Source organism: Portunus trituberculatus, chromosome 38 (assembly GCF_017591435.1).
Source record: "Portunus trituberculatus isolate SZX2019 chromosome 38, ASM1759143v1, whole genome shotgun sequence".
NCBI classification, from domain to species: domain Eukaryota; kingdom Metazoa; phylum Arthropoda; class Malacostraca; order Decapoda; family Portunidae; genus Portunus; species Portunus trituberculatus.
The window spans coordinates 17,864,586-17,883,125 of record NC_059292.1 but is presented as its reverse complement, the minus strand read 5'-3'; the positions used below and the strand labels follow the sequence as shown (position 1 = coordinate 17,883,125).

At 36.2% G+C, this 18,540-nt stretch overlaps 1 protein-coding gene across 2 annotated transcripts; it reads left to right on the top strand.

Moving 5' to 3' along the window:
- Nucleotides 1-375: 375 nt before the first annotated feature.
- LOC123514967 (protein EARLY FLOWERING 5-like) lies at nt 376-18,279 on the top strand. 2 transcript variants are annotated; one of them, XM_045273254.1, is made up of 4 exons: nt 383-738; nt 2,440-2,649; nt 17,114-17,227; nt 17,539-18,279. In XM_045273254.1, exons 2-4 carry the CDS (start codon nt 2,514-2,516, stop codon nt 17,928-17,930), a joined length of 642 nt encoding a protein of 213 aa, XP_045129189.1. In that variant the 5' UTR covers nt 383-738; nt 2,440-2,513; the 3' UTR covers nt 17,931-18,279. The 2 variants fall into 2 exon arrangements, with proteins under 2 accessions (XP_045129190.1, XP_045129189.1); XM_045273255.1 differs by lacking the exon at nt 17,114-17,227 and having other exon boundaries at nt 376-738.
- Nucleotides 18,280-18,540: the final 261 nt, after the last annotated feature.

Genomic DNA, 18,540 nt, shown 5'->3' with positions numbered 1-18,540 from the left:
TATTTAACTAATGTTACTTGTACTTGAGTCACCACTCTAACCTATTCTTGCAGCAACATATTGGCCATATATTTAGTAGCTTTTCTTAAATACTGCTTCAGTTTTTTTGTCCTAGTGGTGTATTCAGCTCATCATTACCTTTCCTTGTGTCTTATATGAATGTGTAAATATTTATATTTCCATATAGTGACTCCACGACTGGAACCCACACAATATGTGTATATACACACACACACACATTGTGTGGGTTCCAATCCTGGGGGCGGATGTTCGAAGGATCGTAACTTTCCGTCATTAAGATCTTAGTTGCCCTCTCGTAGCCGCCATTTTTTTTATAGTGGGCTACGACCACCGCTATGAATATGATGTATTTTCAAACACGCATCCGAACGCTCGTAGCTCACGATGATGCGATCGTAAAGCTTGGTGCGTTCCGTCCCGCTGTCCAGGAATGAAACTCAGCTGACTGGTGTTCATCCAACCAGAAGAGGCGTATTAACAGCCTTTGAGAGTGATAGCCAATGATATTGCACCGTGAAACGTAAACAAATACACGCACTTGCATGTCAGACATGTGTAGATCCTCGCAGCCCAGACAGCAAGAAGAGTTGAAGTGTTGTATGTAATCAGCAGTAAGCAGTAGTGGAAAGGAAAGCAGACATGGCAAGTGAGGTGTCGCCCACCAAATGCTTTCGTCGTGCAAACTTTTCAGATGAAAAAATGCTGACAATAATACAGGTAATGTGTAAAACAGGTCATACCTCAGCTTAGTATATGCTTTGTCACACTATCTTATTTAGAATTTCTTATTAGAATTTTCAAGTTAGTGTATGAGTGCACAATAACTACATAAATAGGTATTTATTTCTGATCACATCAGCCGATAATTAATTTTCACTCCAGTAATTACTTTAAAGCTGATTTACGGTTAACTCTATTATAGGAGGCTGTGATTTAAATAATTTCATGAAATCCCTAGTAGGCATCAAATTTGCTAAATGCATTTTTTTATTATGTTATGTATAACCTAGCCTTACCTATCGTAATCTACCTTAACCTACCTTGGTCTCAGGAAAGAGGGCTAGGGTAAGAGTTATAGTTATGTAGTAGCAAAAATAATAAAGGAGTAATTTGTGACAAAGTGAACAGAAGAAAAGTGTCTTAGAAAAATGTGTACTTCCTAGCAGTGTATTCCTTTAAGTGTTTGTGAGACTTGTGCCTTTATGAGTACACCCTATCTTAAGCTAGCCTAACCAACTCTGATTAACCTAGTGTAACCCACCTCACCTAACCTAACTTTACTCAGCATAACCTAACCTAGTTAAAATAACATAATATGAACATATTTGTAAGGTTAGGGTAGTGTTAGTTTAGGGTCTGGTAGGTTATGGTAGGTTAAGTTACATTAGGCTCTATAACTTGGCAAAAAAAAAAAAAATAAAGAAATAGAAAAACATATTTATTGAGGATCTCATGAAATGACTGACTGTTTCATACTTTCCTTGTAACATATGGAGGCCAGTTTACAATAATTTTGTCCACGAGTATTAACTAACTATTAAATGTACAGTACATACAAATCATATAGTAGTATAAATGTAATTAAAACCCCTATACTGGTTATCACGATCAATATGCTACATACAAGTTATTAATGTGGGCAAAATGACCTTTTGCTGTGGGCAAAATTACTGGATATGTACGTACATTTTTTTTTTTTTTTTTAGTTATTAAACTTTTACCACACACTAAATGATCTGTTAGAAACTTTTTTTTACCTTTCCAAACTTCTGTAGGGAACTAACTAGAGTTTGTTATTAGGAGCTTGGCAATGAGCAGTTTGCACTTAAAAATGCTTACATGTAGCATAATTACAACCATTGTGTTTTGTTGTAGTGTTAGACACTGTCACCACTTGATATTTTCTCATATGTTGTAGAAAACCATGTTTTCTGGTAGATTTAGATACTTAATTATATAATGTGTTAGGTAATTTGTCAAGTTTTTTTTTTTTATCCTCAGTTTAATAAATAATGAAATTAATGAAATATGAAATGAGGGAAACATCAGTATGTTAGGTATATACCTATGTACTCAATAACATACTACTACACCAAAACCTACAAGAAAATAATTTCATCCTCATATTATACACTCATAAAAGACTGTAATGTGGCAATGTGGCTTGGTGAGGAAGAGGAATCTAATTAAACTAACCTAATCCATCCTAGTAATCTATGTAAGCAGAGAGTTATTTTCTTGTAGGTTTTGGTGTACTAAGTTATGAAGTATCTACTTTATTAATCTAAAAGTTATCTCATTATTCATTAATTTCTGAGAATAAAAAACTGGTTTCCAACAGAAATTTAACCAACAGATTAATTAAAGCATTTATTTATATGGGAAATATTATAACTTTACAATCACTTTTGATTCTAGGGTTGGCTGGACAGAAAAACTGTCTTGCAGGAGAAGTTCAGCCATTAACTAACTGCAGAGAGAAAAAGAAAGGCATGGGAAGAAATAACTTGTGCTGTCAATGCAGTTTCTCCTGTAGCAAGAGAGAGGAAGTGAAGAAAAAAATTATTGACTTGAAGTCATCAATAAAGGGGAGGCATGCTGCTCTCAAGCATCAACAGGAAAAAACTGGTAAGGAAAATGGTTTCATTTTGTGGGGAAAGGAGTCATCTACAGTAACAGTAATGCACACAAAAGCACACATGAGAAACTGATCCTGAGAGAAGAATATGACACCCGAAGCACATGATCGCATAGTAAAAAGCTGAGAAAGGGAAGATGTCTGAGAGATATAAAAAAATATAGTTTCCCTCAGAGATGTATTGAGACGTGGAACAGTTTAGATGAAGAAGTAGTGTCTGCAACGAGTGTGCACACTTTTAAAGTAAGATTGGATAGATATGGAGACGGGGCCACACGAGCATAAAGCCCAGGCCCTGTAAAACTACAACTAGGTAAATACAACTAGGTAAATACACAAAAGCCAGAGGACCTGGGATCGATTTCCCAGGCAGGTGGAAATAATTTGAGTGTGTCATGTGTAGCTCCTGTTCATCTAGCAGTGAGTAGGTGCGGGATGTAAGTCAAGGATGTGTAACCTTGTGTGATGTGTGTGACTGGTCTCGGACCTATTGGAAATAATTAACTCAGAGCTCGCTCTGTAGGATAAGGTCTTTCTGTCTCATCAGAGACTGCAGCAGATCTAACAGTGAAGTACTCTACACACACACACACACACACACACACACACACACACACACACACACACGGTTGAGGGCGGACGCACTGGCGCAGTTCCGACGATCAGCTGATCTTCACCACACCTGTTGTATAGTATTTACAGTGGCCTGGGCGGTAGTGTGGACTCATTTTTTTTTTTTTTTTCTCTCCATGAGATCAATTATTAAAGAATAATGAGTGAAAAAGATATTCCATCCAAATGCAGACATGAGAATAGAGAAGGGGCTGATGATGACTATGACGGTGAGGGAGAACGCGTATTCGAAGGGTTCGGTACGACGACAACTTCACTACTTAAGAGAGTGTCAAATATTGAATGTAAACTAGATAAACTGATAAAGGAGAAGATGGAAATGAAAGAGAATAAAGAACAGGAAATGGAGTTTATAAGACTGAGAGAAAGGATAAGAAAAGTGGAAGAAAATGAAGCTAGGCTAAGAGCGGAAAACGAAGAACTAAAAAAGGAAGTAGCTAACTACAAGAAGCAGATGGAAGAAGGACTCGGTAAAGCCGAGAAAGAAAAGGAGAAGCTGAAAGATCTAGTAAACAAGGAAGAGGAAAGAGTACAGAACGTGATTAAAAAAGAAGTACAAGCATGGAGAGTCCAAGATAAGAAAGATAAGGCTGATTTTCAGGAGGTGATTCAAGAACAACTTAAAGAAAAAGAAGAAAATATGACAAACAAAATGATAGGAGTCCTCAAGACAAAAGAAAATCTAGTTAGAGAAATTGCAGAAAAAAGAAGAGTGTAGTCGTATTTGGAATAAAAGAAAAAATATAAAATATAGACCAAAAAGAGAAAAGAAGAAATGAAATCAGTCAAAGACCTACTGAAGAATCTTAATGACGAAGATAGGCAGAACTTGGAAGAGGAAGTAGAAGAAATAAACAGAATGGGACCATATCAAGAAGGAAAACGAGACCAATTAAAATATTACTAAAATCACAAGCAGCAACAGAAGAAATATTATATAGAACAACAAAACTTAGAGAAACAGAAGGCTGCAAGGATATCTATATAAAGAAAAATAGAAATGAGGAAGAAAGGAAGAGATACAATGAACTGGCAGCAGCAGTAAGGGAAAAGAATAATGAAAGGTCAGAAGAGGAGAAGAAGGCATTTTTTTGGAGAATTCTAGGAGACAGGATAAGGAAATGGTATATAAACGAGAAGGAAGAGAAAAAGTGGAACAAGTTTAACTAAAATGATAAAGGCAAAAGACTAAAAATGATGTATACGAACATAGACGGGTTTTATCAAGTAAATTAGAATTAAGAGATTACATAAGGAAAGAAAATCCAGATATTGTATGCCTGGCTGAAACAAAACTAAATGAGGAAATCAAAATAGTCTTGGATAATAGGTATAATGTATGGAGAAGAGACAGAGTGGGTAAAGGAGGAGGAGGAGTCATGATAATGTTAAGGAAGGAGATAGTGATCAATCAAGTGGAATGTGGGAAGGAAAAGCAGAAGTATTGTATATTAAGATGCATATTAATAAAAAGAGATAACAATCATTGTAACATATGTGCCACCAAAACAAATTCATGGACCAATCAAGAATATAAAGACATGATAGATGACACAATAAGGAGTCTAATGAGAATCGTTAAAGAAAGGAGAAAAGTGATATTAGTAGGAGATTTCAACTGTAAAGAAGTGGACTGGGAAAATTATGAAAGTGGTATGGGGAAGAAGCCTGGGAGAAAGATTCTTAAACCTAATGATAGACAATATGATGGACCAGAGAGTAAAGGAATGCACAAGATTCAGAGGAAACGACGAGCCGGTGAGATTGGACCTAGTTTTTACAAGGGGTATACAAATGAATGACGATATAAGATATAAGTGCCCATTGGGAAAGAGTGACCATGCAATATTAGAAATAGATATAGAAGAAGGAAAGGAAGATAGAGATGATTCATACAAAGGAGACCGATTAAATTACAGAAAGGCTGATATTGAGAATCTCAAGAACTATTTTAAAAACGTAGACTGGGAGGAGATGGAAAACTCAGAGACAATGCAAGACAAATATAACTTATTTTTGGAAATATACAAAACAGGAGTCAGGGAATATGTCCCAAAATATAGACCAAAAGAAGAAGGAAAGAAAGATTGGTTTAATGCAAGGTGTGCTAGGGCAAAGGAGAAAAGAGATGGAGCATGGAAAAGGTGGAGGAGAAATAGAATCCAACAAACAAGGAAAACTTCAAGGCAGCGAGAAATGAATATGTTAAGGTGAGGAAGGAAGAGGAAAAGAACTTGAAAAGATATTGTCGAAAAATGTAAGGAGCAACCAAAATTGTTCTATAGATTCATAAATGGAAAAATTAGGCAAAAGAAACAATAGAAAGGTTAAAAGGAGAGAACGGGATGGTGGAAGACCCAAAAGTATGGCAGAACTATTAAATAAAAATTCCAGGAGGTCTTTACTAAAGAATCCAAATTTGAGAGGCCACAGGGTAATAGAGAGACAATCTATATGAAAGAGATTAAAGTAACCAAGCTTGAAATAAAAGAGTTAATGAAGGAACTGGATGAAGAGAAGGCAATGGGACCGGATGAAGTCTCAGGCAGAATACTGAAAGAATGTAGGGAAGAACTAGCAAGTCCTATATACAACATCATAAAATGCTCAATAGAAAATGGAACAGTGCCAGTAGAATGGAAAAGAGCTGAGGTGGTTCCCATATATAAGAGTGGAAGGAAAGAAGAACCTTTAAATTACAGACCGGTATCACTAACTAGTGTAATATGCAAGATGTGTGAAAGAATAATAAAGAAACAATGGATCGAGTTCCTTGAAGACAACAAATTAATATCAAATAGCCAATTTGGTTTTAGAAAAGGACGGTCTTGTGTAACTAATTTATTGAGTTTCTATTCTAGAATAGTTGATAGAGTACAAGAGAGAGAGGATGGGTTGACTGCATCTATTGGATTTAAAAAGGCGTTTGACAAAGTGCCACATGCAAGATTACTGTGGAAGTTAGAGGAGAAGGGTGGCTTAAAAGGAAGCACATTGAGATGGATAGAAAATTATTTGAGGGGGAGAGAAATAAGGACGGTAGTTAAAGATATGAAGTCCAAGTGGAGAGCAGTAGAAAGCGGAGTGCCACAGGGGTCAGTATTGGCACCAATACTTTTCCTCATTTATATTAACGACATGCCAGAAGGAGTGAACAGCTACATAAATTTGTTTATGGATGATACGAAACTGTGCAGAGTTATAAAGCAAAAGGAGGATTGTGAAATACTGCAAGAAGACCTAAATAAGATCTGGGAATGGAGTAAGAAGTGGAAATGGAATTCAATGTGAACAAAAGCCATGTCATGGAAATGGGAAAGAGTGAAAGACGACCTGTGGGAATCTATAAGATGGGAGATGGTGTAGAACTGGAGAAAGTCAAAAGGAAAAGGACTTAGGAGTGACGATGGAAGAAAACAATCAACCAGTAAGCCATATTGATAGAATTTTTAGAGAAACATATAATTTGCTGAGGAATATTGGAGTAGCATTTCACTACATGGACAAAGAAATGATGAAGAAATTGATAAATACTATAATAAGACCTAGATTGGAATATGCAGGAGTAGTGTGGACCCCTCATAAAAAGAAACACATAAGAAAATTGGAGAGGCTACAAAAATGGCTACAAGAATGGTCCCAGAACTTGAAGGGATGACATATGAGGAGAGACTAAAGGCTATGGATCTACCAACCTTGGAACAAAGAAGGAGAGAGGAGACCTGATACAAGTCTATAAATTGATCAACGGAATGGACCAAGTGGATAATGAGAAACTGATCCTGAGAGAAGAATATGACATCCAAGCACAAGATCGCATAGTAAAAAGCTGAGAAAGGAAGATGTCTGAGAGATATTAAAAATATAGTTTCCGCAGAGATGTATTGAGACGTGGAACAGTTTAGATGAAGAAGTAGTGTCTGCAAAGAGTGTGCACACTTTTAAAGTAAGATTGGATAAGTGTAGATATGGAGACGGGGCCACACGAGCATAAAGCCCAGGCCCTGTAAAACTACAACTAGGTAAATACAACTAGGTAAATACACACACACACACACACACACACACACACACACACACACACAGAGAGGAAGGACGCGATACCGTCGCTCCCGAGAATCAGCTGATCTTCACTACCTTTGTTTGGGTTTACAGTGGCCTGGGTGATAAGTGTGGACTCATTTTTCCTTTCATGAATACAGTGTTAAATAATAATGAGTGAGAAAGATATTCCATCTAAATGCAGGTATGTGACAAGGAAAGAATGAAAGCTGATGATGACAATGTTGGTGAGGGAGGAGGAGAATTTGAAGGCTTTGATACAGCGCAAACTTCACTATTTGATAGAGTCTTAACTATCGAACGAAATTAGATAAATTGATAAAGGAGAGTATGGGAATGAAAGAGAATGAAGAACAGGATAAAGAGCTCCAGAAATTGAAAGAAAGGATAAAAGAGTGGAAGAAAACGAAACTAGGCTAAGAACCGAAAATGAAGAATTAAAAGTCCAAATAGCGAACTATAAGAAATTGATGGAAGAAGGACTCGGTAAAGCCGAGAAAGAAAAAGAAAAGCTAAAAGATCTAGTTAACAAAGAAGAAGAAAGAGTACAAGACGTGATTAAAAAGAAGTACAAGCATGGAGAATCCAAGATAAGAAAGACAAGGAATCATTTCAAGAAGTATTTCAAGAACAGTTAAAAGAAAGAGATGAAAATATGACAAGCAAAATGATAGGAGTCCTCAAGAAAAAGAAAATTTAGTAAGAGAAATTGCGGAAAAAAGAAGAGTGTAATTATTTTTGGACTGAAAGAAAAAATGTTAAATATAGACCAAGAAGGAAAAGACGAAATGAAATCAGTAAAAGACCTACTAAAACATCTGAATGACGAGGATAGACAGAACTTAGAAGAGGAAGTAGAAGAAATCCATAGAATGGGACCATATCAAGAAGGAACAGTGAGACCAATTAAGATATTACTAAAATCACAAGCAGCAGCAGAAGAAGTACTATATAGAAAAACGAAACTCAGAGAAACAGAAGGTTGCAAAGATATATATATAAAGAAAAATAGAAACGAGGAGGAAAGGAAGAGACACAATGAACTGGTGGCAGAAGCAAGAGAAAAAATAATGAAAGGTCAGAGGAGGAGAAGAAGGCATTTTTTGGAGAATTATAGGAGACAGGATAAGGAAATGGTATATAAAAGAGAAAGAAGAGAAAAGAATGGAGCAAGTTTAACTAAAAATGATAAGAACAAGAGATTAAAATGATGTATACAAACATAGATGGGATTTTATCTAGTAAATTAGAATTAAGAGATTACATAAAGAAAGAAGAACCAGATATTGTATGCCTGGTGGAAACAAAGTTAAATGAGGCAATAAAAATAGACATAGATAAAAGGTATAATATATGGAGGAGAGACAGAGTGGGTAAAGGAGGAGGAGGAGTCATGATGATGTTAAGGAAGGAGATAGTGGTAAATCAAGTGGAGTTTGGGAAGGAAAATCAGAAATACTGTATGTTAAGATGCATATTAACAAAAAGGAGTTAACAATCATTGGAACATATGTGCCACCAAAACAAACTCATGGACTAACCAAGAATATAGAGACATGATAGATGACACAATAAGGAGTCTTACAAGAATCATTAAGGAAAGGAGAAAAGTGATATTGGTAGGAGATTTCAACTGTAAGGAGGTAGACTGGGAAAATTATGAAAGTGGTATGGGGAAGATGCCTGGGAGATAGATTCCTGAACCTAATGATAGATAATTTGATGGTCCAAAGAGTAAAGGAAAACACAAGATTCAGAGGAAACGATGAGCCGGCAAGATTAGACCTAGTTTTACAAGGGATATACCAATTAACGATGATATAAGATACAAGTGCCCATTGGGAAAGAGTGACCATGTAATATTAGAGATGGATATAGAAGAAGGAAAGGAAGATAGAGATGAATCATACAAAGGAGACCGATTAAATTACAGAAAGGCTGATATTGAGAATCTCAAGAACTATTTTAAAACGTAAACTGGGAGGAGATGGAAAACTCATTAACGGTTCAAGAGAAATATAACTTATTTTTGGAAATATACAAAACTGGGGTCAGGAATATGTTCCAAAATATAGACCTAAAGAAGAAGGAAAGAAAGATTGGTTTAATGCAAGATGTGCTAGGGCAAAGGAGAAACGAGATGGAGCATGGAAAAGGTGGAGAAGAAACAGAAATCCAGAAAATAAGGAAAACTTCAAAACAGCAAGAAATGAATATGCTAAGGTGAGAAAGGAAGAAGAAAAGAACTATGAAAAGGACATTGTCGAAAAATGTAAGGAACAACCAAAATTGTTCTACAGATTCATAAATGGAAAAATAAGACAAAAAGAAACAATAGAAAGGTTAAAAGGAGAAAACGGAATGGTGGAAGACCCAAAAGTATGGCAGAACTGTTAAATAGTAAATTTCATGAGGTCTTTACTAAGGAATCCAAATTTGAAAGACCACAGGGTAATAGAGAGACTGTCTATATGAAAGAGATTAAAGTAACCAAGCTTGAAATAAAAAGTTGATGACGGAATTGGATGAGGAAAAGGCAATGGGACCGGATGAAGTCTCAGGCAGAATACTGAAAGAATGTAGGGAAGAACTAGCAAGTCCAATATACAACATCATAAAATGCTCAATAGAAAATGGAACAGTGCCAGTGGAGTGGAAAAGAGCTGAGGTGGTTCCCATATATAAGAGCGGAAGGAAGGAAGAACCTTTAAATTACAGACCGGTATCACTAACTAGTGTAATATGCAAGATGTGTGAAAAAGTAATAAAGAAGCAATGGATCGAGTTTCTTGAAGACAACAAAATATTATCAAATAGCCAATTTGGTTTTAGAAAAGGTCGGTCATGTGTGACAAATTTATTGAGTTTCTACTCTAGAATAGTTGATAAAGTACAAGAGAGAGAGGATGGGTTGACTGTATTTATTTAGATCTAAAAAAGGCTTTTGATAAAGTGCCACATGAAAGATTACTATGGAAGTTAGAGGAGAAGGGTGGCTTAAAAGGAAGCACATTGAGATGGATGAAGAATTACTTAAGGGGGAGAGAAATAAGGACGATAGTTAAAGATATGAAGTCCAAGTGGAGAACAGTAGACAGCGGAGTGCCACAGGGGTCAGTATTGGCACCAATACTTTTTCTCGTATATATAAATGACATGCCAGAGGAGTGAACAGCTACATAAATCTGTTTGCGGACGATGCGAAACTGTGCAGAGTCATTAAACAAAAAGAGGATTGTGAAATACTACAGGAAGACTTAAACAAGATCTGGAAATGGAGCAAAAAATGGGAGATGGAATTCAATGTGGACAAAAGCCATGTCATGGAAATGGGAAAAAGTGAAAGACGACCAGTGGGAATCTATAAGATGGGAGATGGAGTAGAACTAGAAAAAGTAAAAAAGGAAAAGGACTTGGGAGTGACAATGGAAGAAAATAATCAACCGGTTAGCCATATTGATAGAATTTTCAGAGAGACGTATAATTTGCTAAGGAATATTGGAGTAGCATTTCACTATATGGACAAGGAAATGATGAAGAAATTGATAAGTACTAAAATAAGACCTAGATTGGAATATGCAGGAGTTGTGTGGACTCCCATAAAAGAAACACATAAGAAAATTAGAGAGACTACAAAAATGGCTACAAGAATGGTTCCAGAATTTAAAGGGATGGCATATGAGGAGAGACTAAAGGCAATGGATCTACCAACCTTGGAGCAGAGAAGAGAGAGGGATCTGATACAAGTTTATAAATTGATTAACGGAATGGATGAAGTGGATAATGAGAAACTGATCCTGAGAGAAGAATATGACTTTAGAAGCACAAGATCGCATAGTAAGAAACTAAGGAAGGGACGATGTCTGAGAGATGTTAAAAATTTAGTTTCCACGCAAAGATGTGTTGAGACTTGGAACAGTTTGAGTGAGGAAGTGGTATCAGCAAAGAGTGTACATAGTTTTAAAGAAAAATTGGATAAGTGTAGATATGGAGACGGGACCACACGAGCATAAAGCCCAGGCCCTGTAAAACTACAACTAGGTAAATACAATGGATATGGTCTGCAGAAAGCTTCTAGGTGTCTTGGTGGATGATCAATTATCATGGAAGCAGATGTTTAACATCATCAGGTCAGCCTCATATAAAATCTATTTACTGGATCAGGTTGGGAGAGAGATGAGCTGAAGTGTATATATATATAAGCTCATGTGGAGTAGTTGTTTTGAATACAAAGACAACAGCTGGATTCAGAGGAGGCGTCAAGGTCATTTGTGGTGCCTACAGGTAGAGGGTGATGTGAGTCTGAGGCTGGAAAGAAAGGAAGTTGGAAAAATTTGAAGGACTGAGTGTCATAGTGATGATAAATGTGTTTTGTGAGACAAGAATCGATGAAAGAAAGATGATGAGATAGCGGTGAACTATTATTTTAAATAAATAAGTGAATTCTAGGTTAAGTTAGATCCATAGTTAGGAAAAGCATTTTAGTTCATTGTGAATGTTGTACATTTTAGTGTAATTTTTTGGACATTGAAACTAATAAACCGTATATTATTATTATTATTATTATTATTACACACACACACACACAAAAAAAAAAAAGAGATTCCATCAAAATGCAGACGTGAGATTCGAGAAGGTAGGAAAACTGATGATGACTATGTTGGTGAGGGTGAGCGTGTATTCGAAGGTTTCGATACGACGACTACTTCACTACTAAAAAGAGAGTCAAATATTGAATATAAACTAGATAAACTGATAAAGGAGAAGATGGAAATGAAAGAGAATGAAGAATAGGATAAAGAGTTTATAAAACTGAGAGAAAGGGTAAAAAAAGTGGAAGAAAATAAAGCTAGGCTAAGAGCAGAAAACGAAGAACTAAAAAAGGAAGTAGCTAACTACAAAAAGCAGATGGAAGAAGGACTCAGTAAAGCCGGGAAAGAAAAAGAGAAGCTGAAAGATCTAGTAAACAAGGAAGAGGAAAGAGTACAGAACATGATTAAAAAAGAAGTACAAGCATGGAGAGTCCAAGATAAGAAAGATAAGGCTGATTTTCAGGAGGTGATTCAAGAACAACTTAAAGAAAAAGAAGAAAATATGACAAGCAAAATGATAGGGGGGGTCCTCAAGACAAAAGAAAATTTAGTTAGAGAAATTGCAGAAAAAAAGAAGAGTGTAGTTGTATTTGGAATAAAAGAAAAAAAATATAAAATATAGACCAAAAAGAGAAAAAGAAGAAATGAAATCAGTCAAAGACCTACTGAAGAATCTAAACGACAAACATAGGCAGAACTTGGAAGAGGAAGTAGAAGAAATAAACAGAATGGGACCATATCAAGAAGGAAAAACGAGACCAATTAAAATACTACTAAAATTACAAGCAGCAACAGAAGAAATATTATATAGAACAACAAAACTTAGAGAAACAGAAGGCTGCAAGGATATCTATATAAAGAAAAATAGAAATGAGGAAGAAAGGAAGAGATACAATGAATTGGCAGCAGCAGTAAGGGAAAAGAATAATGAAAGGTCAGAAGAGGAGAAGAAGGCATTTTTTTGGTGAATTTTAGGAGACAGGATAAGGAAATGGTATATAAACGAGAAGGAAGAGAAAAAAGTGGAACAAGTTTAACAAAAAATTATAAAGGCAAAAGACTAAAAATGATGTATACGAACATAGACAGGGTTTTATCAAGTAAATTAGAATTAAGAGATTACATAAGGAAAGAAAATCCAGATATTGTATGCCTGGCTGAAACAAAACTGAATAAGGCAATCAAAATAGACTTGGACAATAGGTATAATGTATGGAGAAGAGACAGAGTGGGTAAAGGAGGAGGAGGAGTCATGATTATGTTAAGGAAAGAGATAGTGATAAATTAAATGGAATGTGGGGAAGGAAAAGCAGAAGTATTGTATATTAAGATGCATATTAACAAAACAGAGATAACAATCATTAACATATGTGCCACCAAAAACAAATTCATGGACCAATCAAGAATATAAAGACATGATAGATGACACAATAAGGAGTCTAATGAGAATCGTTAAAGGAAGGAGAAAAGTTATATTAGTAGGAGATTTCAACTAAAGAAGTGGACTGGGAAAATTATGAAAGTGGTATGGGGAAGAGGCCTGGGGAGAAATATTCTTGAACCTAATGATAGACAATATGATGGACCAGAGAGTAAAGGAATGCACAAGATTCAGAGGAAATGACGAGCCGGCGAGATTGGACCTAGTTTTTACAAGGGTATACAAATGAATGATGATATAAGATATAAGTGCCCATTGGGAAAGAGTGACCATGCAATATTAGAAATAGATATAGAAGAGGAAAGGAAGATAGAGATGATTCATACAAAGGAGACCGATTAAATTACAGAAAGGCTGATATTGAGAATCTCAAGAACTATTTTAAAACGTAGACTGGGAGGAGATGGAAAACTCAGAGACAATGCAAGACAAATATAACTTATTTTGGAAATATACAAAACAGGAGTCAGGAATATGTCCCAAAATATAGACCTAAAGAAGAAGGAAAGAAAGATTGGTTTAATGCAAGGTATGCCAAGGCAAAGGAGAAAAGAGATGGAGCATGGAAAAGGTGGAGGAGAAATAGGAATCCAGCAAATAAGGAAAACTTCAAAGCAGCAAGAAATGAATATGTTAAGGTGAGGAAGGAAGAGGAAAAGAACTTCGAAAAAGACATTGTCGAAAAATGTAAAATTGTTCTAGATTCATAAATGGAAAAATTAGGCAAAAAGAAACAATACAAAGGTTAAAAGGAGAGAACGGGATGGTGGAAGACCCAAAAAGTATGGCAGAACTATTAAATAAAAAATTCCAGGAGGTCTTTACTAAGGAATCCAAATTCGAGAGGCCACAGAGTAATAAAGAGACAATCTATATGAAAGAGATTAAAGTAACCAAGCTTGAAATAAAAGAGTTAATGAAGGAACTGGATGAAGAGAAGGCAATGGGACTGGATGAAGTCTCAGGCAGAATACTGAAAGAATGTAGGGAAGAACTAGCAAGTCCTATATACAACATCATAAAATGCTCAATAGAAAATGGAACAGTACCAGTAGAATGGAAAAGAGCTGAGGTGGTTCCCATATATAAGAGCGGAAGGAAGGAAGAACCTTTAAATTACAGACCGGTATCACTAACTAGTGTAATATGCAAGATGTGTGAAAGAATAATAAAGAAACAATGGATCGAGTTCCTTGAAGACAACAAATTAATATCAAATAGCCAATTTGGTTTTAGAAAAGGACGGTCTTGTGTAACTAATTTATTGAGTTTCTATTCTAGAATAGTTGATAGAATACAAGAGAGAGAGGGATGGGTTGACTGCATTTATTTGGATTTAAAAAAGGCGTTTGACAAAGTGCCACATGCAAGATTACTGTGGAAGTTAGAGGAGAAGGGTGGCTTAAAAGGAAGCACATTGAGATGGATAGAAAATTTTTTGAGGGGGAGAGAAATAAGGACGGTAGTTAAAGATATGAAGTCAAAGTGGAGAGCAGTAGAAAGCGGACTCTGCCTCAGGTGTCAGTATTGGCACCAATACTTTTCCTCATTTATATTAACGACATGCCAGAAGGAGTGAACAGCTACATAAATATGTTTGCGGACGATACGAAACTGTGCAGAGTTATAAAGCAAAAGGAGGATTGTGAAATACTGCAAGAAGACCTAAATAAGATCTGAGAATGGAGTAAGAAGTGGGAAATGGAATTCAATGTGAACAAAAGCCATGTCATGGAAATGGGAAAGAGTGAAAGACGACCTGTGGGAATCTATAAGATGGGAGATGGAGTAGAACTGGAGAAAGTCAAAAAGGAAAAGGACTTAGGAGTGACGATGGAAGAAAACAATCAACCAGTAAGCCATATTGATAGAATTTTAGAGAAACATATAATTTGCTAAGGAATATTGGAGTAGCATTTCACTACATGGACAAAGAAATGATGAAGAAATTGATAAGTACTATAATAAGACCCAGATTGGAATATGCAGGAGTAGTGTGGACCCCTCATAAAAAGAAACACATAAGGAAATTGGAGAGGCTACAAAAATGGCTACAAGAATGGTTCCAGAATTTGAAGGAATGACATATGAGGAGAGACTAAAGGCTATGGATCTACCAACCCTGGAACAAAAAAGGGAGAGAGGAGACCTGATACAAGTTTATAAATTGATCAACAGAATGGACCAAGTGGATAATGAGAAACTGATCCTGAGAGAAGAATATGACATCCGAAACACAAGATCGCATAGTAAAAAGCTGAGAAAAGGAAGATGTCTGAGAGATATTAAAAAATATAGTTTCCCGCAGAGATGTATTGAGATGTGGAACAGTTTAGATGAAGAAGTAGTGTCTGCAACGAGTATGCACACTTTTAAAGTAAGATTGGATAAGTGTAGATATGGAGACGGGGCCAGACGAGCATAAAGCCCAGGCCCTGTAAAACTACAACTAGGTAAATACACACACACACACACACACACACACACACACACACACACACACACACACACACACACACGCTTGATTTAGCTACTTATTAAAACATTAATGAATATAACTTCCCTGCAAAATTAGTGCTAATGTAAAAAGTGTTGAAGAGGCAATGTCCATTAATAAAAGATGTCCAAGTATCTGGTGTTCCTGGACTTGTGATCCAGTATGTAGCTATAATTCTACAGTTACCTAAGAGTAACCAAGGTGGGAAAGGAGCTGGTAATGTTTGTCCCGTCTCCATATAGTCATGTTAACTGTTGATTAGCAAAATAATGTCCAGTGAAGGTAAATATAAACTGTAGCCTGCGTTTGACTTTTGGAAACGAGTTATGACAATGTAAAGAGACTGTGCCGATATGAAGAAGGAAAATGCAGCACTGAAAGAGGAAGTTAAGCTAATTAAAGTGAATTGCGAAAAATGTGGAGAATCTCTAGGAAAAGTGATGGAGAAGCAGGCTGAATGGAAAAAAGTCAGGAAGTGGAAAGAAAGGAGGTAAATTACAAAGTTGCAAGTCTGGAAAAGGAAATCAAAGAGTCAGGGAGAAAACTTTGGGCCTTGCTGAAATTATAGATCAACAGATCATAGAAGAGAAGATAGCTGAGAAAGTGGTGAAGGTTATTAAGTCAAATGAGACATTGGTGAGAAACTGTAGACAAAAAGAGATGTGTGGTGATATTTGGTGTGGAGGAGGATAAGACACCGAGTAAAATGGAGAGAGAGAAAACATAAAAAGGTTCAGCCCAGCAGGAAACAACAAGGAAGATTTGGTTGAGAAGAGATCTCGGTGAAAAGGAAGAGAAATGTTAAATGAGTTGAGAAAGGAGGCTTTGAAAAAAATGAAGAGAGGACAGAAGAGAGAAGAAAGAGTTTTTCTGGAGAATCTTGGATATGAGACTGAGGAAGTGGTTCATAACCCAGAAAAGTACAGCAAGAAAGGACTAAAGAAACTTACATATGAGCGAAATGTAATGTATTCCAACATAAATGGAGTGATATCGGGATTTTAGAACTCAACGATTACTTGAGGGACAAGAACCCAGATATTGTGGGTCTTACTGAAACAAAACTGAGAGAGGAGAAGACCTGATGAAGGTTGGAGAAGGAAATATAACGTTTGGAAAAGAAATAGAGTAGGTAAGATGGGAGGAGGAGTGATGTTGCTGGTTAAAAAGATATAAAGGTGGATCAAGTGAAAAAGGTATGGGAAAGGCTCTATGTTTGTACATTTCAGGTGGCGGAGTGCCTGATGTAAAACCCCTGACCAGTGTTGAAGAGGCAATGCTTCCATTAATAAAAGATGTCCAAGTATCTGGTGTTCCTGGACTTCGTGACCCTCATCCTGCCAGTATGGTTTTTGTCTTTTTTTATTAATTACTGTACGGAATGAAAATTAAGTTGTGATTTCTCTTTTCTGTTGTACGGTGTGTGAGTGGTCTCAGACATACCAGAGATTGGAGACAACAAGCTCTGACCTCAGGGTAATGTCTGGCTGCCTCAACAGAGGCTGCATCACATCAAGCAGTGATTTACACACACACACACACACACACACACACACACACACACACACACACACACACACACACTACATTGTTCTTTTAAAATTTAATAAGTAATAGTTTTGTAGTACATTCTCTTCCTCTTATTTATTTACAGGTGAAGATGAAGAGGACTTGGCAACAGGTGACATAGATGTTACACTACCATCAAAGCCAGCCTCACCAAGACCAGGACCCAGTGGCATCCAAAACCTCCAAATCTCATCACCTCCAGAGCCTCTGTCACCAGACACTGAAACAGAGGGAGTAGTGGAGATAGCATCTGAACCAGCTCCACCACAAGCTGATGATCATCAATACAGCCAACCTCCTCAGGCTGGTAGAAATCAGAGAGGCTCATCACGTCGTGAGGGTACACTGGCTCCAGAAATGCTTCAAGTTCACGAGGACATAAGAAACTCCTTGTCTGATTTGACTGAATGCATTACTACATATTTGCCAGGAATAGCAACATCTTTGAATGAATTGGCATCTCGCAGACTTGTTTAGGAACATTTCAAAATGTCCCACAAAATATTATGTTATTTTTGCATTCCAGTGTCATTTCTTTTCTGATATGCTCATTAGCAATTTATTTTTATGTAAGGAATACTCTTATTATTTTCCACAGTGTTATTTTTCTATTTTGCTTGATATATGGGTAGTTATTTATTTTTAAATTTAAGGAGTTTATACCCTGTTTTCAAAGTGCCATTTATTTTCTTATTTTGTACAATGACATTTATTTCTTTTTAGGGAGTACCCTATTTATTAATGATGAAATGTGTTTGCACTAAAAGTTCAAATGTAATGCAGACTTGGCCTCCAAATACCATTTATTAATTATGAAATAATTTTAGTGTACATTTGCATTTCCTCAAACATTTCAGTTAATATTTTGACAAAGATGTAAATTTATTTTGAAGGTGAACAATTACCTATTGTTTATAATATTTAGTAGCTTTTCTTAAATACTGCTTCAGTTTCTTGTCCTAGTGGTGTATTCAGCTCACCATTACCTTTCCTGTAGTATTCCTTGTGTCTTATATGAATGTGTAAATATTTATATTCCCATATAGTAACTCCAGGATTGGAACCTACATAATGTGTGTGTGTGTGT